A 22,255-nucleotide genomic window follows, 5' to 3' on the forward strand; every position below is an offset into this window, starting at 1 on the left:
CTGGGAAGTACTTAGCATGCTTTGGAAACCTAAATGAATAATCTTGCAGTGGAGCCTGGTTAAGCTGCACTATCGAGTAGGTTGTTCGCTCAGAGGAGTTTCTCAAGTCAGAGGGAAGGTGAGGAGCAGCCCTTTGTAAAGCCCAGTATCTGTTGTGATTTGGGACTGTGCTGTCTCTTCTGGGTATGCTGCTTTAGCATATTTATTGGAAGAAGGGTGGCCAATTGCTTGGAGTGCTAAATAACAGCTTAATTTGTCCAGAAACAAAGGAATTTTCTCTTCCTGCATTTCCAGGTAGCAACAATTTACCATCTAGTGCCTTAGAGTTGCATGCTACATGGTTCAGGCATGTTTCTATACTATGTGTTTTGAAACTCAAAATGTGTAAAGTTTGAAATAAAGCTAATATGAGACATAGGTTTCTACAATCGATCAACCAAGATTTTAATTTTTTTGCTTTTTCTTCATTTTGTTTTGCAGGTATTCCTTTGGTAAGTGAATAAAAATGAGAAAAAATCTGCAGTTATAATTTATTGGTGCATTTGTGGGTATGTAGATTTTACATTACTCTAGCTTGCTTTCTATATCTCTCTCTGTCAAACTTCTAAGTTACGATTGTCTCTCTTCTCTGCCTTTCACTGAATTTCTTTCTGCCTGTATGCCCTTAAGGAAAGGAAAACTGTAAATTCTGTAAATTGAGATTGAAGGAGACTTGGTGGAAGGGTTGTGTAAGTACCAACAGCAGCATTTGGAGGGTGACATTAAAGGTGAATAGTTAAATAAGCCTGAGGCAACCAAGCAAAGTGAGGTCTGAAGGACATCCCCTGGGAGGAAACCTGTTCCTCCTAAATTCCAATTCCTTTTCTACTGGGTGAATTGTATGAACATCAAAAACTTCTCACTCGTATCATCTGCTTTCACACTGGTGTGTGATATTGGTGCAGATATTACTCCTTTGGAGATCTGGAAGGTTGATTCGTGCTTTGTACAGGTTGGGTTTTTTTCAGCATTAGGTACTCTAACCCACAGCCGGAGTCTAAATGGAAAGTTAGAAATCCCGGTAGAAAACATTACTCTCTGTGGAAGGGTTAGGAAAACTGCTACTGTACTTCTGATGTTCTGGGAAGGACTGCCATGGCATAATGTCTTAAAACAGCCTATTTGGTCGTGTCTTCTCATCCCTTCAGCCAGATGCTCATGCTGTTGGATGGGTGGGTGGAGAAGGGTGCTGCATCATTGTGTGGATGAAAAGGGGATTCATGTTGCCAAGTTGTCACTAGCCAGTCACAAATAGAAATTTGGTTATTCTAATATAAGGCACAAGAATAGACAAAGTTCATTTGTGTCTTTATATTAGGGAGGCTTGCAAAAGAAATGACCGAGCGTGCCTCCCCCTTCTCCTTCAGGGAATTGCATCTGTCTCCTTGCTTACTAATTGATCATTTTAATCAGTTGTAAGTGAACGAACTGTTTAATGCATGTGGGATCACTGAGATGGTGCTTTACCAAGTGGAGAAGCAGAGCATTATGGAGAATTGTTTCCACTCCTGTGTGGTTTTGTCATTGGATGTGGGTATTTTAATCAGCTGGACTTTACAATACAAATCCAGGCTTTTATTGGGTTTAGTGAGGACACCCATCTTAGTTTTAATTCAAGTTACTCATCTTCTCTATGTTTTTGCACTCTCACTGGTGGTTGTAGAAAAACTGCTTTTTGCAAGTGGTGTTTTATCTGTCTTTGGCCTTTCTTTATGTCCCAACTGGATAGCCACCCTATGAGGATTACTGAAGTCCTTTGTACGCAGTAGGGTCTCTCCCTTCCTTGTTTTTGGCTTAAGGGCTACTTCTGAGTAAGATGAATGAGATGTAAATCTTGAGTTACTTTTGTTAGAATACAGGAAAACCACAATATTTTTGTTATAATATAGCTGAAACAACAACATTGTCATCCATTGCTGTAGAAGTACATTAAATATTGCTGAGCTCTGGAAGCCTTATTCTTTGGTAGCGTCTACTTCAAAGCAAGATCTTAAAAAAAAAAAAAAATTCCTGGAGAGATCTTTGTAAATGCTGACTGTTTCCTATTCCCCTCCAGGAAGTGTGCTTTTTTTGATACACATTAGGATGGATTTTGGTAGCCTCTATTAAAATTGCAGGCTGTCCCTGTGAATTTTAAAGAACTCCAGAGTCTGGAAATAACAGCAAGCTGTTAGGCCAAATGGGATCAACTGGTATTGCCACAGGTTTTGCTCTTTGCTCTTACTCCTGTCAGGTAACAGTTATTAAAAACACTCCTCACTTCAGGGAATGAACTGCGAAACAGCCGTGCAAGGGCTTTCACGGTGCAAAGCACCGTCCGCGTTGGAGTATTTATCTTTGAAAGGTGAAGAGGTGCTCCGCAATGCAAATCCTGGAGCGGGCTTCAGCTTGGGGGTTAGGGCTGTTCTGAAATTAGCCGAGCTGTAATAACTTCTTGGCTTTATTTATTGTTATTCGGGTATAAATTTGGCTGTAGATTGAGCGCGTGGCGGTCTTCCATCGGGTCCCTCCCCGTGGACAGGCACAGCTCAGGCGTGCGAGGCTCCTGGCCAGGGGACGGGAGCGCATGGCTTGATGGTCCCTTTTCTGCCCTGCTTTTGGCAGTGCAGTGCTCTGGTTGTTGAGCATGGACTGTACTCTGGTGGGAATGCTTGTTGGCCGGACTATGCTGGATTGCTTTGGTTCTTCCTAGCTGAGCTGAGGCTGCCGGGAGTCTCGGGGATGGATGGATGGATGGATGTGCTGCCTGTCCTCGGTGGAGCACGGCTCCGGGGCCAGAGGCCAGGCTGCCTCTGGAGAGCTGAGCTTTTGTGGCAACTTCGTCCTCAGCCTAAATCTCCTCCTTGAGCTTTGGTGTACCAAGGGCTTTCCTCCATGGCTGTCTCTGTTCAAGTCCCTTTCTAGGTGCCTTGGTGACCTGTGTGTGCTACCGCGAGCCAGCTGGCCTTGCTCAGCACCTTTGGTCCTGGCTCAGCTCCAGAAATGGCAGGTCTCCCTCTCTCTGAAGGATGCAGCTGCGATGCTGGGACTAGAAGGAACCAGCAAGGTCAACTTGTTATTTTATCCTTCTTTAAAATGAAGGACATCTTTTCTCCTGGCTTAGAATGAGACCAAAGCTGCTTCAACAGATTTGTGGTGTTGACAGCTTTGCTGTTTCAGACCCTTTCTGGGCAAGGGTGCGCTCCCCTAGAGCAGTAGTTCCTGATGATGCTTCTGTCTGAGATACCCCCAAGGATGTTTTTTTCCAGTGGAAGCCTGATTTAATATAGTGATTTATTATTTCTGTTCTAACAGAGGCTTTGAAAAAAATTATGCTCTTTTACAGGTTTTCTTGTCCTCTTTCTTCTGCCTTATTACTGTGTTAAGTAGCCCCAGATATTCAGAAGACAGTTTGATGGCCCTAAGTCTGTCCCGAGATACTGGTCAAATGAGATACCAGTGGGGAGCTGAGAAGAGCTCCAGAAAAGCTGCAAAGATCGCATGAGTTGTAATGAACAGCCACATCTCTCTGTAGAGTAAAAATCCAGGTGTGATGTGGGAAAATGATGTAACTGTCCAGGGAGATTCTGACTCCACATCGTCACCTCCATGGCTGTCGGATACCTCTCGGAGCAGCAATCTGGATTCCCAGCAAGGAACACACAGAAAAGACAGAAATGCGTCTGTTTACCTTTTGGCAATCAATGGGATCACTAAACGGAAAGGATTGAGAAGCAGCTGATCTTATTTGACTCTTGATGCACAAAAGTGTCCTATTTGGAGCCAAAGCAAATGTTTCCTTGGGGATTGTTCCAGAGCGCCTTGCTTCTGCACTCTTTGCAGGCCAACTGTATGGCTAGAATTAGAAGCATATTTTAAAAGTAAGAGCTTTTTTTTCCTCTTACAGTAAACTTTCTTGTTAATTTTGGTATGGAGAGAAGACAATCACTGAAGGTTGAATTAAACTCCTAGGTTTTTTCCATTATCTGTAAACATGGAATAAGCAAATAATTTAGTTCATACCCATGCCTGTCCCCAAATTTTATATTGCATCTATTATCTTCAGAATTTAAGATGAAGTGTGTTTTGATTAGAAGTAGAATAAAAAGTTGAGAGCCGAGCGTACGTAATTCTCCATTACTTTTTAAATCCTCACTCTTTACTTCAATGCAAATTGTTCCAAGGAGGATTTTCTTTTAAAAGGTCTTCAGGGATCTTGAATTTTAGATGTGCATTGGCATAAAATTAAATGTTAGAGTGCACAGCTGGGGTTCTGGCTTTTGCTGTACAAGATTGAGATGTTTCTCCTTTGTGAGTGCATGTTTCCAAGGAAGGAGAGACGTTTTCATATTAGTTGCACTATACTAGTGAGCAGTGCCGCGGTCACAGAAGAACGTGAGAGTAAGTTGAAATGACTGAGGTCAAACTTCACTAGTGCAGGTCCAAAGCTTAGCTTAAAAGTGTACTGAGATGGGGATGTGTCTGGGTTGAACTGTGCCCAGAGCTAACCCGTCGATTCCTGCAGGCCCATCTGCAGCATCTGCGTGGTGGGTGTGAGGTTGCCTGAGTGCAAGAGAATTCACTGGCAGAGGTTTGCTTTTTCGCATGGCAGCACATAAGTATCATGCTCGCACCCGATGGCACTTGTTACTCCGGTAGCTCGCTGTACAGACGGCATGTGGGAGAGACAGTGGCAGCCGGACGCGGAGGATGGGTTGGTCCGTGTTATTCCCGGAGAACTTTGTTCTGTTCGCAGCAGGAGACCATGGAGCCGCGGCGCGAGCGTCCCAGCAAGCCCCTGGGAATCGCTGCGGGGTTGAACACCCAGATGGCCATGGGCTGCTATTTATTCATCCTCCCCCTGTGCCGAGATGGGAGGGACGGGACTGCTTACCGACTGTTCCTGTTCCTGGCTAGTATTGTGATCTGCTGTACCTATTTCTTGTGTAAGAGTGGGAAACTTTTCTCTCTGTCTTATTAAATCTATTTTTCAAGCTGTCACTTAACCAGGTCTAGTGACAGAGTCGGATGTTTATGTGGCCCTGGACACTTGAACTCTGGTGTTTTCAATCACAACAGCACCTTTTGCCAGCCGTTGTGAATTAAATACTCCTCGTGACCTTTTACCCTCGCCGCTCTTAAATTCATGCTTTAAAAACAGCTTAATGAGGGGTTTACTGGCCCAATTGGAAGTTTTTATTAAAACCTATTAGTGTGCTAGAGTAGCCTGCCTGAAGGAAACGATTAGCCCAAAGCAACTAAACTCGGAGCTGGCCCCTAGCCACACCAGGTTTTCTCTAAACTGTTTCCAGACCCACGTTAACCCTAACACTGCAGCTTGCATGGTATTCATATCCTCTGCTTTAATTTATAGCTTGTCTGATTCTCTCCCCAGCCTTTCTCCATGTTCACGAAAGCATTTTGTTTTAATGTAATTAGACCTGCATTAAAAGGCTACATGCCTTCATTCAGGCCTGACTCGTTTGAGAACCTCAATTAAGTGGAAGTGTTCCCCCCAAGTCCTCTGCTGATGCTGCCTGGGGAAGGAGCTGCCCTACGGACAAGGTGCAGAGCCCTCTTGGACAAAGCCACGATGGTCTCGGGGTCCTGGTTAAGCTTGCCGTGAGGAGCATCCCAGCATCAAGTTGGTGATGGAGTTGCATTGGTGAAACACCCTGGGGTTTGAAATGAAGCCATCTTATTTGGAGGACACAAACCTCAGGACACCGTGCTGGAGCTGGTGGGTGGAAATCCCAGCTGGCTTCCACTGCTAACTTGCCGTTGGATCTCAGCTTGTTTGCTTTACATCCATGTTTTATATTCAAAGCTGGGCCAGTGGTTCTTGACCATCTTCAAAATAACTTTACAATGCTATTGAAGCCCTGTAGCCATTACCTTTGTGTTCTTGTGCTCATGTCTCCATGCAGCTGAGACAAGCAGGCTAGAGCTTCTACTTCTTAAGAAAATTGCTGTAGCAAGTCCTATGCCCCAAAAGTGCTGAGCAGCTATCAACTTTGTACCTATTCCCTCCCCATCCATGCGCCCATCTGCTTGTCCAGGCTTCCTGGGATGTCTCCTGAAACCACAAGGTCTTTTGAGAAGGGACTTCCAGTTCTTTTTTTTTTTTATTATTTTTTTTTTTAATAGTAGTTTGCTTGTTTGTAGGTGTCTGCAACTACTGAACTGAAGGCATGAAATAATACAAAACTTGTAAGCTGTATTTATTGTTTTGCTGGTGGTGGTCTTTGTTGGCTGGCTGCTGAAATGACTGTCCATGTGTTAATGGTACATCCCCAAATAATGATACATCACCCAGCAAGTCACTGCTGTATGTATTGAATGCACTTGTCAGGCTTTACGTTTTCCTTTGCTAACCTATGATCAGGGAAGGCAAGCTGAAGAGTGAGACATGGACTCTCACAAGCCCTTGTTTTAGCCTGGAAAGAAGCCAGATTCCCCCATAATAAGATTACAAACAGTAAATATCAAAATTAATATTAAAAAACCCGGGGAGTTGCCAATGTGCCAACTAGGCTGCTGTTTAAGTGACAAAGGTTTATGTTCTGTGATACATTTTGAGCATCATAAAGCATAAACAAAGCACAAACCAAAAAGCAACTGGTCCCTCTCCACACCATGTGTTTCCTGAGTGTCACCTCCTGTCTTTGTTTTTACTGGCATATGGATGCACCAACCTTGGGAGGTACCTTTTAAAAAGAATGTTTAAGGAAAAATCTGCCATTAAAGTTATTACTGTAAAGTAGTGCCTTTGATTGCAGCAATTATGCAAATTATTATAAAGGATAAAATACTTCTTAACAAGGACTGATGTAAATGGTGGTGCTGCAACGAGTGCATAACTTCTTCAAACAAGATCTTTCCATGCAAGTAATTTTCTTTCAGCCCTTTGCCATGTTGCCTGGATGTCGACCTGTGTAACCGATGACCGGCCTGCGGATGTGATTTTTATTTTCTCTTAATACAGGAATGTAAGTGGGTGGAATGGGAACGCTGGTCTTGCAGAAACTGGGAAACCCTTTCCCTAAGCAAATTGTTTCTCTGCAGCTCTTGTGACTGACTTTTGTCCTAGCCTTAATAAAAAGGAAACAAACAAAAATGCTTCTTGCAGGCAGAGATTTTCCTCAGAAAAAGGCGAGTTGGACTGGGCGACTAGCAGGAGTGGAGCTCTCCTTCATTAAGGCTCTTGCCTTGATGCGTTGCCAAAGTTAAATGAAATTTCCTCCAATATTAGTTTTAAAGCAGAGAAGTTGGATCCTTGTCTCCCATAGTTTGGAAGAACGTTGACCACCATTAGAAGGCAAGCATCTGTTGTTGGTGTGGCTGGGACACTTACCTCCTATTTCAGTCTGCACTGCTTAAACTAAGCTTTTAGTTCTTGGTGGAGCAGAAATGCAGTGCTGTACGGTGCATGGCATCAGTTATGAGGCGGTTTACTGTTTCAGTTAAAATTATTCCCAAAAAGTGTCTATGCATGGTCAGTGCCTTGAGTTTGGACTAGGTCAAGGATGTTCTCCCCATATTATGTTGTAATTGGCCCGCCTGCAGCTGGCATAGAAAGACATAAAAGCCAAAAGACTTTATAAAGTCATTACAGCGAGCAGCCGTGGAGATACAGCAGTATGGCAAGGTGCCCACACGTGACCTGAGTGCCGTTTGTGCTCTGCGAGGTCGCCGAATTGCTGCATCCCTTTGAAACCTCGGCATTAAAGGTATGGTGGAAATACAAAATGAGTGCGTGTGTTTTCATTAGTGATGTGTCTAGTCTGCCTGAAAACCTGCATTGTGGCTAGAAAGCTGCAGGAATTAAAGATAAAACAGCAAAAAAAGGAGGTCTTGGAGGTCTGGTGGCATAGATGTCATCTACGGGTCTTGGAATGCAGCGGATTACAGGGTATTTTGTTCAGTGTGTGCTTCAAAAACAGGCACAGCCTGCACGAGGATGCAGAAGCCTCTGTCTCTGCCAGCAGCGGCGACAGGCAGCCCCGTTGTTCGGTCGGCGTTGGGCTCGCACGCGAGCGCTGCGCCTCTGGCGAGAGCTCGGATGCTATCGCCCAGATCGAGCTGCGAATGCCCAGTTTGGCTGGAGCAGGTGTAGTAATTTGCAATTATAATCGTAGCTTCTGTTTTTGCAAATCTGTGTGCAAATAGCGAGGGTATTGTATTCAAAGCTTCATAACCTCCACGTTTTCTCCTGGAATGCATTCTCCCTTTTTGGGTGCTTTTCCTCCTTTATAAGGAAAGGATTTACTGTGCTTGCTGCAATGGTATTAATGTCTGCTTAGATTTTTATCCTTTTGACAAGATTCTAATGAGGGAAAATTTGTATATGTGGGTATTTATTTTAAATCTGGGCATCTTTGTACTAGGAGAAAGACAATGCATTTCGATTTAACTCTAATTGCTATAAGCATGTAAGAGTGCACCTATTCACAAATATACCTGAACAGTTTGGTACTGGCACTGAGTTAGCTTGTGTGCGTTATAAAGCCAGCGCTTGTTCTCCTTATCTTGCATTAGTGTCTCTGTTATCTGCTATCTTGAGCTTACGTTGGATTTGTGTTAAGCGTTTCCGTTAAAATTGGGACTTTGTGCAGTGTTCCCGGTTGTGGCTTCCTGTGCAAAAGCAAAACCAAGACTAGGGTTAATAAAAGTGCCAGCTCACTTCTTAAAAAAAATAATACTAATAAAAAAAATCTTTATAGTAGCCTTTTCATAGAGAGGTATATCTGAACAAAGGCACTGGCTCTGATCACGCTCAAATTTTTGAGGAGGATTTGACTTATGTCCAAACATCCCAGCTTGGACTGATTGCTACTTGTTTGTGTAAAAAAAGAAGGCATTTCTTTTGCCAAAGAAAAAAGCTTGTTCCAAACTCTCTATAGGCAAGGGGAATGCTGCCCACCACCAAAAGGCTGCCACCGCTTGGGGCTGAGGTTTAGCACTGTCTAATAATGCGTGGGGACGGTGCACAGCGTGAGACAGGGTAACCTGAACACAATGCCCACTTGTTCGGGGGGGTTTAAGGAGGTCAAATGTAATTACCCAGTTGGAGTGTGGCCGGGAGAGGGTGATTAATTTTCCCACTCCTTCACAAAAGCCTGTGGGAATTTTAATGACCCCAACGATAAGATCCTCAGTTTTGTGCATCATCCAGAAAAGCGGAGCTTCACCTGCCCAGCCCTGCTGTAACGTTGGGTGTGCTCGGATTTGGGACCAATTCGGCAGTGAGGAGGGACGGGAGGTGCGGCACAGGCGAGAGTGCCATCTGCAGAGTTATCATCCGTGTCCTGCAGCACAGACGGGTTTCCGAAAGGTAACCAGGCAGGTATGACCGCTCTGACCTTGCTCAGCTTGTGGGTTACCGAGAGGTTGCAGCAGTTGTACTGACTGTTGGGAGTTGTTGCTTCTCCCTCTTTTGGTTGTTCCTATTGAATTACACAAAAGCATGAATTTTCCCTCTGCAAAACTGGAGCAAAGTCTTTCAGCAAGGCTAAGCTTGTACAATAGCCACAAAAAATGCTCTTGTAAATACTGTACTATGCGATTATTTTTTCCTTTTGTTCTATTTTTAAAAACAAAACTCAGACAACTGTTTGAAATAGGATTTTTTTTTTTTTTTTTTTAAGTGTTTAGGCAGTTGCAGAGGACGTCAGCTTTATTTTATGTCCTCACCTCGTTTATGGGTTACTGCTGGTTTTTCTGCTTCTGAATAGTGCCTTCTTTCTGGCCGTAGTGCTCACCTATGTGTCACCGTGTTTGAAGGATCTTGAGCATTCTGTTGCAAGCTGCCGAGCAGGAATAATGGCACTCTTGTTGTCCCTGTGCTATTTGCCAGTTGTCATAAATGCCAAGAGTCAGCACAGCCCAGGCATAGTCCACTTACTTGTTTTACCTTTTAGAAAGCAGTCAGTTCTAGGGAATATGTCTTGCAAGCCAGAAGGCCAACATAAAAGCATAATACACCTCAAAAGTGGGAGATGGGTAGTAAAGTTTTTTCTGATTTTTAGTGTGAAAGAGAAGTTGGGGAGAATCCAGTGACAACAATGGATTAGGTCCATGACAGCGTTGGCTTCAACAGGCTGACACTTCTCAGCAAGGCGCTGTTTAAATTCATTGTGATATCGCCAGGCTTTTGATAGAAGGAGGCTGAAAGATGGGCAGAGTTGTCTTCAAGGCATGCTTCGATCAAAAGTTCAAGTCTGGCATGGGAGAACAAGTTTTATTTTTATTTTTCTATTTTTCTGAAGTTAAATAAACCTTGATGTGCAGAGTAACCCCTGAATAATAATAATAATAAACTGAAGGACATCCAAGGAACTGCTGGCATTTTTATTTTCCATTAACCACACTGTCATTTCTAACGTGCATCTGATTTATCTATGTCTGGTTAACCATTCAAATGCCCTTTTTCTGACCTGATATATATCACGTAAATTTTTATGGCAGTAATTTATAGAGGATGATTACAGCTCTGAATGTGAAGTTTCGGAGCACCATTCTCCTTGGGGATGGTGGGTCTTGTTGGGTGTTCCTGAGGTATATGGTAGAATTACAAATTAAAGGGTTGAGGTCTTGGGACGTGGCATCTCTGGGCAGCAAAAGGAAGTTGTGTGTGGAGCCCTGAGGAAGGTCGGTGAGAGTATGGGCCCTTTTTAAGGAATCCAAGTCTATGGGGATGTTCTTCATCCTTCCTTTATTCTGGATTTGATCTGGAGTATGGAAGTTTGAGTAGAAGTCTGTAGGTTTCTGGATGCTTTCCATCAGGAGTGTTTGATGAGCAGAAATGCACGGGAGTTTGGGTCAGGTTAAATGGTCTAGATCTTTTGTCTTTTTTAATCAGTCATAGGATTTAAAAAGGTCTTTGTCTGGAGAATCATCAGCAGACCTGCACCGTACCTTGAGCGTCTCTGTACAAAATCCCAGCTGCTCAAATGCAGATGTGGAGGGAGCGGTAACAGCATTGCAATGGAAATGGTGTTTTGGAAGGAGGAAGAACACTTCAGTATTCCTGCCCATTTGTATCTGGTACTAACTTTTTTTGGCCATGCATTAAAAACCAGTATTAATCCACTGACTTGACCAATAAAATAAAGGCCCGGTTTCAGGACATGGATCCTAGTGTGCTCTCATCTGCTTTTTTTGTTTCCTTTTTCTTGCTGGGATGAGGAGGAGTGGTGTGGGGTTTTTGGTTGTTTGTTTGGTTTTTTTTTTCCTTCTTTTAAGTTGTTGTCTTAAGGGTATTTATTTGACTGTTCGATGCTACTGAGGGCTGAAGAGGTTAATGTATTTATGCTGGCAGAGTCCCTTTTTGAAGCCTGTGTGCTTCTTCACAAGTCTGTATTGTGAAGTTTATTGCATTTTCTGTGTTCACTCCAAGTATAAAGACTGGTAGAAGTACTGGGGTTGGGTAATGGAGCGAGAGCCAGAGGTCAAGTTTGATCTTCCTCTAAGTGCCGGACTCCTTGATCTCTCCGGAGCAGGGAACAAGCTGTCACTCTTCACTGTCTTTGCAGAAATTGATGCAAAAGTGAGTGACCACATGAATGGAGCCGCCTATGGATTTCTTCTTAAAGTTCCTTTGTCCAAGAATGCCGTTTCCTTGTAATAGAGATAATTCGTGGGAATGCACCGGTTTTAACAGATTTCTGGATCAGGAAAATGAAGTCAAAGTTTTTGGAATTGTTGAAACTCTTTTTGTCTTGCCATCTTTAAATTAGAAAAAAGTGTGTCATTAGTTCAGAGAGACTTAGTATATGGAAAGTTAGAAAGCAATTGCACTTATTATAGCAAAAAGTGTGCTAGCAGTAGTGTGTTTGTGCATGCAAAAAAATGGAACAGTGCAGCACCTCAAAGCCGAATTAAGATCAAATCTGTAGGCTTAGTAGCAACTAGAAATACTGCATTTCTTGCCTCTCCCCAGATTTAGTTTTGAGCAAATGGACTGATTTGTGTGAAGAAAATGATTAATGATTTAGCATAATTTAAAACCTGTATCTTTGTAAACCTAATGGGATTTGGCTGTGTTCTTGAACACATCTGAACTTCAGATTTTGGGTAAAATCATTACAAGAGCAAATGTGCAAAATTTGAAACAAAAGAGAGGGCGTGCAGAGAAGAGTGTGCGCTGTGCTGTTGAATTGTGTTGAGCAATGTCTCAGATACCGACCACGCCAGGGAGCTTGGGCCTTGGAGCTGCTGGTTTTCTTACTATCCCCAAAGCATCTTGTTTGACTGTAAGGAATTTACTGGGGCAACTGGGACCTGAAATATCTTGTGTGTTTTTATGTGATTTGTGGCATCATTGCACAGAAGTCAAAGCTGATGCATCTGCTTCCTACTGAGGCCTGGGAGCTTCAGCACGCTGCTGAGCGGGATGCCCTTATTTTCTTAAATACTATACTACCACGTGAGTATTACAGTTTTATGTTATCATTTTTGATTTAAGGAGAATGCTACCTAGCCAAATACTTCTGACTACCTCCTCATTGCATCCACCATGTTCCCTTAAACTCTTAAAAAATTTGATTCATTTATTTATTTTTAGTCTAGCGAAATAATTTTTCTCATGGGTTTCTTTTCCGTTTCTAAACTGGGTGAAACCGCAGTGTTAAGCCATCCTCTTCCCAGTCGTATATAGGAAGTGAGCGTGAGCCAAGGTACATATTTTATGTTAGTCAAAAGAGATAAGTGTCAGGATTTCAAAGTAAATTCCACCCTGCAATTGCCAGTGCTGAAATCTCTGCTGTACCTTGGCTCTCGTGCCTTGATTCAGAACAGTTGGCGCTTTTATTGCAACTGTCTTGTATTTTCATATTCTTTTGTACGGGGCGGGGGGGGGGGGTGCCTACATGCATGCCAAAATTATCTGTCCAAGTCATAATCCCTCTAGGAGGACCCTTGAATGGCAGGAAAACTGCAGGTAGCCAAGCCGGAGAGGGTGCTGGCCCACGAGCCGCAGGTGTGCCGGACGGGAGGGGAAGAGGAGGGCGTATGATGCTGTGCTTTATCGTCTCCGAAAGAGCAAAAGTGGCTCCTCTCCTCGCTCAGCAGAAGGCTCAGCGCCTGAAGGAGGTGCTCCATTCCCAAGGGTACGTGGCTGTTGCGGGGAGGGAGCAGGCTGTGTTGTCGGTGGGTGGGAGATGAGCCTGATGCGTATTAACCGCATCTTCCACGACCTGTTCCCCTTGACATCAGGTGGGGATAAGACTTTCCCTAAGGTGCTTCCAGACCTTTATGTAAAGCCGCTATAGAAGAGCGAGAGGTTGCTACTCGGTTAAGGCACAGTGCCTAAAATAACAGTGTTTTAGTAGCGGGATTTTGATTTCTATCCTATGCTTTCAGGCAATTAGGTGATTAAACCACCATTAAAACCGGACTAAACAGCTCAGGGTTTAGTGGAGCAGATAGCTGAGGTGCGGAGGTTTATGAGGTTACTTCTTGATTTGCCATTTATTATGAACATTCATCAGGGAGGAGATACGGGGCAATTTTCTGTTTTGTTTCGCGCTTGCCTGAGCCACGTTGGGTTGTGTCCGATTCAGCAACTAACCTCGAGCTCGGCTGGAAGACCTGCGGGATGGAGCCCTTTTGCTTCTGTGAGTAGGAAGGATAAGGAATCCCGAGCGGCAGGCTGTGGTTTTAGCCGTGCAGCCTGAGCCTCTCAAGAAGGATTGCTCAACCTCCCTGGAGCTGGCTCGGGGCTGGCCGGCTCGCTGCGTGGGCAGGCTGGGCTCCGACCTGCCTGCCGAAGCCCATGCAGGGACGGCTTCCAGGGATGAGTGGGAAACGGCAAAGGGCAGGAATAGGTCCTGCAGCTCCAAGCCTGGTCGGCTGTCACCACCCAGCCGCCTGCCTTCTGCACAGACGGACTTTTTTGCCTCCGCAGAGGAGGTGTTGGGGCTAGCGCAGGACGACCGCGCTTGCACGCGGTGGAGGTCTGCCTGGGAGCTGAGCGGTGGTGCTGAGGGGAAAAGTCATCCTGCAGTTCTCCAAAAATAGGGTGGTACTTTTGTGTGGGAGGGGTGAAAGGAGAGAGCAAAGGTGATCCCCCCAGAAAAAAAGAGTGAGGGGGGAATAAACAAGCTATGCAATAAGTAAGCAATGAGCAATCTGGGTGCAGGGTGGGGAGGAGACGTCAGGAAGGCTCCTCTGGGGAAAGGAGCAATGGGAAAGGTGAAGGATGAGGGGTAGAAACCGATGGGGAAATCGTTGTTGTCCCTTGTTTCGGATTGCTGAGGTAATGTTGTTATTTTCGAATAGAGAGCTGGAGTGCATGGCAGAGCTTAGTTCCCCCGTGTGATGTCTCTGCTTGGCCTCGCAGCTGCAGGAGGAAGGCTGTCAGCGATGGGAGTGACGGGCTGCTGTAGCTGCGGGACAGCCATTTGTTATCACCAATTGTCACGAGGGCAAATGCTGCTGGGATTTTTTTTTTTTTTTTTTAATGCAGTTTGGTAAACACGAGGGCCAAATTCCAGGTGTAAATCTGGAATAACGTCAGTGCAGTTGGATCTGCCCAGCTGTGCTGGATATCTCGCTTGGAAGGAAGCATGGCACAGAGCCGGTATGCTGGGCTGCTCCGCTCTGCTTGCAGACACTGAAAAATTACCAGAGGGATGGGGAAGGGCAGCAAGGGGGAAATTGATGCCAGGGAGGTGTCTAAGGGGGTAACACAGGGCTGTAGCTCTTTCTATCTATTCTGCCCTTTGTTAAGCTTTGAAATGCTACTCTTCGTCCTCTGTATTTAACCGATAAATGTATTATGTTCTCATTTACGTGATTTACTTCTTAATATGACCTCTTCTGAGTTATTCAGCTTTTAAAACAGACGTGCCTGATAGCTCATGGCCAGGGAGAGGAGGAGGAGAACACTTCAAAGTCAAGATTAAGTGATTTAGATTCAACACTTTAAATTTGAGCTTCAGAAAATCCAGCTATAGGAATTGATGTTTACATGGAAACGCGTGTGCCTTCATCCCGAGGCTTCAGCAGGAGGTTAACCTGGTGCCCTGGGCCCATCTGTGAAATGCCCAGGTGATACTGGTGCTGAGCAGCCCTAAATGCCAGCAACTGAACCGGGGCCAGGAACGGCCACGGGGCCCCGACATCGCCCGGGGCAGGCGCTGGCACCGAGCAGCATCGCTCCACGCCGATTTCCACACTCGTGCAGATCTGCGGGCACGGCACAGAGATCTTTGTCCTAAAAGGCTCCAGGATTTACAGCTGTGTTGGTTGTCGAGCCCTTGGGAAGGGAGTTGGAAGGCTTTCAGTGCTAAGAGCTGTGTTGCCTGTGTCCTTGCTGCGGAGTGGGTGAGGTTCAATCTGAAGCGTCATTTGGGCTTTAAAACTTACCCCCAGATACAAGAGTGAACCAGACCTCAGAGCAAAGATAAATCCACATCCTTGGGGGTTTCTCATGGGCTCCTGGGTCTCGTGATCAGTGCTGCAGCTCCTTCTGTGTCGTGATACAGCACAGTTCGTCGTATAAAATCCTTGCTCACGTTTTGCAGTGTTGTGTCAGCTCTACAGTTGTAGCTCAGATGGTGATTTTATTTATTTATTTTAAAAGAAAGTCGCTTGCTGCGTATATTTCAATCTACAGGAATATGGAGAGCTCCGAGATCTGTGCAGTGAAAATGGTATATAGATAGTTAAGCAGGGGAATTTGGCCAAGACTTTCTGGCACACATCTTAGACAGTTAGAATAATTTATTATAATATTTTCCCATCTGTTTGTTATTATTAAATATGAAGTACTGATGTTGCACAATCTTACCTTTTGGATTTATGTCCAGAAGAAATCGGTGTACATTTTTATTGTATACCTTTTAACTCTAACTTATGGTTACGAACAGCATTTTGAACTTCTCCTTTGTGAATTTAAAGTAAAATTAAATTAAAAAACTCCTGACACATGCCACTCTTTAAGGGTCAGCACTTTCTCTTTGGAAAATTATCCTGTACATGAATATCTTTCTCGAGTGTTTTATTTCACTTCTAAATCCTGGGTTGCCACAGCTTTTTTTCCTGCTCGGGTTGTATGTGAAAGTAAGTAGTCGGTTTTGCAGTTGTGTCCCTGGCCATGCACACACGGAAGGCAAAATAGTCCATGTTTATACAAGCACCAGGTATAAAACTGCTGTGAACTGGAAGGTTCATGTGATTGCCAGAAAATAACTCCTGCTGCTGGACTGCTGATACCTGCTGCCTTGAACTGGTGCAGCTGGGCTGGAGGGAGCTGTAGGTATCCATATGGTTTTGTCACACATGCTGCTTTGCAGGGCCACCCTCTGTAATGGAAATAACTCTGTAGACCAACAAGTATCTCCAGAAATTCCAGATAATTGCTAAAAACTCCCCTCTTTGCAGATACATCGGTTTGAAAGAGGATCTGGGCTCTTCTTTTGAAACAAAGCACTTTTTCACTCCTTTTGGTCCAGAGGCTTGCTATGCTCAGTTCTCTTTATTTCCACATTTCTAGATACTTCAAAAAATGTTTTATCTTTGATAACTGTACATATCCTTCCATGTAGTCATTTAGAGTGGGACATTGTGTCGTGCTAAAAAGCTATTGATCTCTTTTAAGTAGCTTTCGAGACCAGCTCAGCAATACTACATTTATTAGAGAGAAGAGTAATTTTTTGTACGAAAGTTTACTGCACACAGTAATATTTTAAAATTGGCTGGTTTATAGAGTAATTATTTTAACAAATAACGCAGGTATTTTAGAATTGCTTTTGGTTCCTTTACCATGTTTCAAATTATTTTAAAATAAAACATTTTTTTCTCCCTTCCATCCAGGGCTTTATTGGTGTGAGCGTACTGTGGCCTCAAGTGTATGATAAATCACTGGTGTAAGCGGTGCTGGTGTTCAGGCTACCTTCACACATGTTTCCAGTTACTGAATTTCAGCCCCCAGCTTTACTGACAAGTTTCCCATTAATGATTGAAGGTTCGCATCAAAGACTGGATGGTTATTTCTATTGATAAAAAGAATGCATTCTTTGAGTGACTATTTTAGAGGTGTTTCCATTCACTTGCAATTTCAGCATTAAAGCGGTTGCAGGATATTATCCCCTGCTTTGGGATATTGATAACCATTTGTATGGAAACTCCCCAAGCGGTACTTGCTATTTTGCATTTCCAGGTTGGCTTTACGTCGCTGAATGCTTAGCGAACTACATGCTCCCTTGCTGGATCACTCTTTGTTCTGGGGCACATGCGTTTTCAGCCTGAATTAATAACGCTGTAGAGTGAGGACAGAAAAGCCAGTGATTAATTCATATGGTTCATTTTATGCACTGAAGTCATTTGGATTTCTTACAGCGGGGAGAGCCGAGCGGGTGTACGAGTCTTGTGGTATTGGGACATATGTGAATAGCTGTTTAATATCAGTTGTCACTATCCTGTGTGATTTTTTTTTAATGTGGTTGATTTCAGCGGTTTATATAAAAATATAAAAAGCTGCTTCTTCAAATTAGAAGCAAAAATTCTAATTATATGCTGCAGAATATCCTTGCAAGTGAATGTGATGTCGCACGCATGGGAAACCCACCACCCAGGTTGCCGGCAGCCTAACCGTGGCTGGCTGCTTTGTGGCCATGGGGTGGCGAGGGGCAAAGGAAAATCTTGCTGTACGCTGTGTTATGTTATCATTAAACCGCTGAATCCTTCCAACTGGCAGCTTCTCAGCAGAACTCGGGGAATGGTAATATTTGTGGGAAAACATGCTTCTTTTTTTCTCCCTTCCTTTCTTTACCAGGAAGGCTTCACGGCGTTTGCAGCTGGGCTGGAGAAGGGCAGCGTTTGGACTTGCTGTAGGTAGATGTTTGCTGGGATGCCCAACCCCGTGTCTTTCTTCAGAAAGCTGGTGATGCAGGATCTGTCAGAGGGGCAAGAGAGTTATTTTGTTGGGGTGACCTGAACCAGGACTGTGACCAGAGGTTGCATGAGCGTCAGGACATCTTTGCTGATAAACTGGCTCTGCAAACCACTTTGCTAGGCACTGCTGGGTTTTCACACCAAAGTGCAAACCCAGCCAGCCCGCAGGTGGTGGCCAGGCCATAGTCATCCAGGCTTCTCTTCACGACAAAGTTTGGGTGAGCAGCCTTCGTGCTGTGCTACACCCTTAGGAATCTGTGCTGAATATCTGTGGTCACAAACAGAGCAAAATTCTTGCTCTAAACATCTCCAAGAATTAATTTGCAATTGGTTTCAATTTTGTAGCAGAAGCGATAAGTAGTAAATGTTTGTTAAGAGCTCTAGGAAGTAGGGAAAGGGCTAACGATTTTAAAAATGCATTGCTGGAAAAAAAAAAGCATTGCCAGCTGAAGTGTTGGACAATTTAAAATTAAAGATTGCATCCTGTGAGTGTAGTGGTGGGGTTTCTTGTTTGTTTGTTTTTGTTGGTATTTTGTTTTGTTTTGGGTTTTTTATGATCTCCTGGCTAGAGGAGAGGAAAGACAGGACTGGATTTAGGGTTGTCTTTATTGCTGTGTTTTGGTACTGACTATGGGATGTAGACATGAATAAAAATAGAATTGCAAGGCTTAAAATATTAGCTGTTGCTTCATAATGTTGCTGTGTCAGGAGCTTCAGGATTCCTCCATCGCTCTCTCTGGCCCTATAGATGCTGCAACAGTTGTCCAGACCCTGCAGCTGGAGGGGCTGCAATACCCTGCGACAGAAGTAGTTAGTGTACTTAATTCCCTGTCAAGGGAAATTGGTTTGATGGATGGGGCAGAAAATAAGAAATGAAGAGCCCTGCAGTTCGAAACCTGCCGGGACCGCCGGTGCCACCGCCGGTGCCTCGGGAGCAGGTCTGTGTCGCTTTGGTGCCTGGTGTGGTGGTACCTGAATTACCGTGCAAAGCCACCTAGCCCAAAGGACGCGGGAGAGGTGGTAAACTGAGGCAGTGGCACAGCCTGAAGGAGACTGTGGAAGACTGGAGACTTCCCACAGAGTGTGCGGCACGTGTTTAGTCTTGCATAGTCATTTCTGCAGAGTGCAATTATGTAGTTACTTTGCCTTGGGTAAATATAGATTTCAGCTAGCACGAGTTTGAAGTGGATGTTGTAATTTTGGGAACATATACCTGTTTTAATTTCCTTTCCAAGATTTTCTTGATCGCTCCCTTGATACTTCTCCCATCAAATTATTCTCTTGACAGTTGAGCGTGACAGCTCAGGTCTCTCAAGAGCATTTGCTTCTGTCCCAGATGAATTTTGGCTTGGAAACTGCGTCGGAGGGGACAGGTGAGGACAGGTTGGCAGAGCAGCGGTTTCTGTGGCAATGCCTGCAGAGTGCCAGCAAAAGGGGAGAATGAAGCATTAGCCCAGAACCGTCTTCAGGCACTGAACTTGCTGGTTTTGGGGCTCGGGTGTGCCCGCCACCCTCCTCTGCTTGCGGGGCACAGCCTGGGCTGCACTGCAGGCGCCGGTGCTTGGTGGGGCGAGCGATGCTCAGCCCTCCCACGCCAGGACCTGGGCTCGGGAGGGAGCTGGGCGCAGGGCTGTCACCCGAACTCCCTGATAACTCCGTCGGGGGAAGGATTTGTCCCAGGATTAGGTGACCAGTGCCACCGTGGGAGCACCTTGGTGCTGGGTCCTGAGCCGTCCTGTGTTGAGTGGTGTCCCTGGGCTGCCAGGGGACAGAGTAAGGGTGGGCTGAGTTACTGGGGGAAAACTCCTTGTTTAGGTGAATTACCAAAGGCCGTTGAACAGTGGCTCTTCAACCTTCGCAATTAGATGGTGTCTCCGAGCCCTTTGGCTTGCCTTTCCTGAGTATCTCGGTAAAGTAACCCTCCTATTTACCCAGGCAGGCAGTTATTACTTTTTTAATCATTGTATTCTGCTTTACTATCACTGGTTACAAATTGTTTCTTACCTGAATAATTCTGTTTAGCTGGATTTAACAAAATAGTGTGGAAAAGGAAACACAAGGCATGTAATATTGTGCATGCAATGATTCAGGAGGAGTTAAGGAGCAACGTTGCAATACTGTTTAATCTACTGTGGTCACTATAAATCCTAATAGATGCCGACCATGGGTTGCTCATGTTTATACCTGAGCAGCAGGTCTGTGTTCAAGACTCGAGGCCCCACCTTTGCCGAAGGTCTAAATAGTAGTTTTGGGGTGTTTTTTATGAGTGTAACGATAACATCTAAGTTGCCATTTTTGCCAGGTTTGATGTTGAATTCTGCCTTCTTGGAAGCTGAGCATGGCTCTTCAGGGAGTTTCAGGAAAATGTTTTTGGAGGAATATTTTTACTTTTACATTTTGTTAGCACGTAATGGTGTTGACTATTCGTTAGTAGGCAACAACTCTGCAAAACAGCCAGAAAACAAAGAAAAAATATACATTGTTTTCCAAGTGTTGGGGAAGATTAGGCACAGTAAAAGTAATTTATCCCAGCTGGCATTCCCAACCATAAAACAAATGTGTAGTGTTTTCCAAAAAAATAGGGTGGCTCACAACTTCCAGGAATCAAGAACCTTGTTTTCCTTCAGGCAGTATTAACAGTGATCATTCTAATAGACGATGTGCAGTTAATGCCAGTTAACCATGGCTGTATCGTTAACAACATACCTGATCTGGTAGTTCTTAATTTTTATTTAATGAAGTCCTAGGGTATCTGCAGAACTTCTGCTGATGGATGTTGATATCAGAGCTAAGGTGCAGGTCCCCCTAATGAGAAAGTGTATGTGAAAACACATATAAAGTGGTCTGTCTTCCTCTAGTTTCAATGTTTTCAAGGAAAAAAAGGTTACTGAGAAGTTCATGCTCATGCAGAAAAAAACCTCAACATTGGAAGTTTCCTTGTTACTTCTGTAGTGATAAATTTTGGGTTTGTTTTGGAAGTTTTTCGTCTCCTCTTCCCTCATGTTTTTCCTTTGTGGCTGCATCTTTGTGTTGGAGCCTGTCCTGCCACACACGGTCCCCATCCCAGCGTCCCTTCTGCAGAAGCAGCGGCCAGGGGAGCCAAGGGCCGATGGCCGGGGGCCGCCGCCCCCCCCCGCCGGGCACAACCTCCCTGCAGACCCCCGTCGCCCTCGCTGGGCTTTTGGCAAGACCTTTTCAAGGTGCATCGAGGTAAGACCCGTTTTCAGGCACAGGAAATAAAGGACCTAGAAATGGTAATTTATCATGCCCTTCAGGCAAAGGGGAGTTAAATATTTGGGATATATTAATGCTAAATACTCTGTGTTGCTAGGGCTAATTTCCGCTGAAGGGAAGCACGTTCGTATGTATTTTAAACCGATAAAGCAAACCTGGGTCATTGCTATGGATGCTTCGCTTGGGCGGGCGAGTGACACCTGTAGGGGTTTGAGCAATGGGAGCCAGCCGGGAGCAGGATGCCCCGTTGCCGCTGTTACAGGCACTAACACCTACTCTGGCAAAACTGGGGGGACTTTGGGGTCGGGCAGCGGATCTTAGGGTCACATCTGCCTGCCTGTGCTTGGGGAGGTGGCAGGGACCCTGCACCCACCGGGTGCTGTGCTTTGGGGGATGCCTGGCTCCCGGGAGCATCCGTAACCCCACCAGGCAGCCCAGGGGGGCACCGGAGCCCTTCGCTGGTGTCCCAGCTTTTTCCTGCAGCCCCAACCCCAAAACGCACGGTTCGGCTGTGTCTCCTCTCCAGACTCACGCCCCGGCTGCTCTTACTGGGGCTTCCTTATTTTTACAAAGTGGATTTCAGAGTTTCTTTTAAAACCATCATGAACAGTTAAAACAACTAAACCACAGCTGTCAAAATAAATAACCCTGCTTTGTGTTGCTTTATCTTTTTGTTTTGTTACCACTCTGAAACTTGCTTATTCCTAAAAATGGAATCCACAGTAATTCTCACAGCTGCTGGTTCAGCTTAATAGGGGTGTCTGTCTCCAGCTCTCTTGCCAGTGTCTGAGATTTTCAAGTTTAACAAGTAATATCTATACATGTGGCGAGGAAACACAGTGAATGGCATGTTAATAAGAGCAACACTTAATGAATGCCACATCTGGCTGTTTCTCAACATAAACCTGATTTATATTTACCTTTTTTTTATCAGATAAAGTTTAAATTTGTTTTTTAGATGCATATTATAATTGGGTATTTACTCCTGTTATTTTGTAGGTCATAAGCCGAGCTTCTGTATTCTTGTGTTTGACACGGATGGAAGCTGCTCTGGATGACTGCTGTGCATCTGCATTTCATAGAGGGAGTAAAATATTAGGACAGG

General features: G+C 44.6%; 1 protein-coding gene across 2 annotated transcripts in view; it reads left to right on the plus strand.

The window, feature by feature from the left end:
* LMF1 (lipase maturation factor 1) overlaps positions 1 to 22,255 on the plus strand; it is a 204,607-nt gene that overhangs the window by 25,033 nt on the left and 157,319 nt on the right. Inside the window, exon 3 of one of the 2 annotated variants that reach the window (XM_069810464.1) lies at positions 481 to 491. The exons of the other annotated variant lie outside the window; for it this stretch is intronic. Within the exon in view, the coding sequence (XP_069666565.1) occupies positions 481 to 491 (11 nt within the window). The remainder of the gene's footprint in view (positions 1 to 480; positions 492 to 22,255) is intronic. 2 annotated transcript variants of the gene reach the window in all.

This window comes from Haliaeetus albicilla, chromosome 22 (genome assembly GCF_947461875.1).
Source record: "Haliaeetus albicilla chromosome 22, bHalAlb1.1, whole genome shotgun sequence".
NCBI lineage: Eukaryota > Metazoa > Chordata > Aves > Accipitriformes > Accipitridae > Haliaeetus > Haliaeetus albicilla.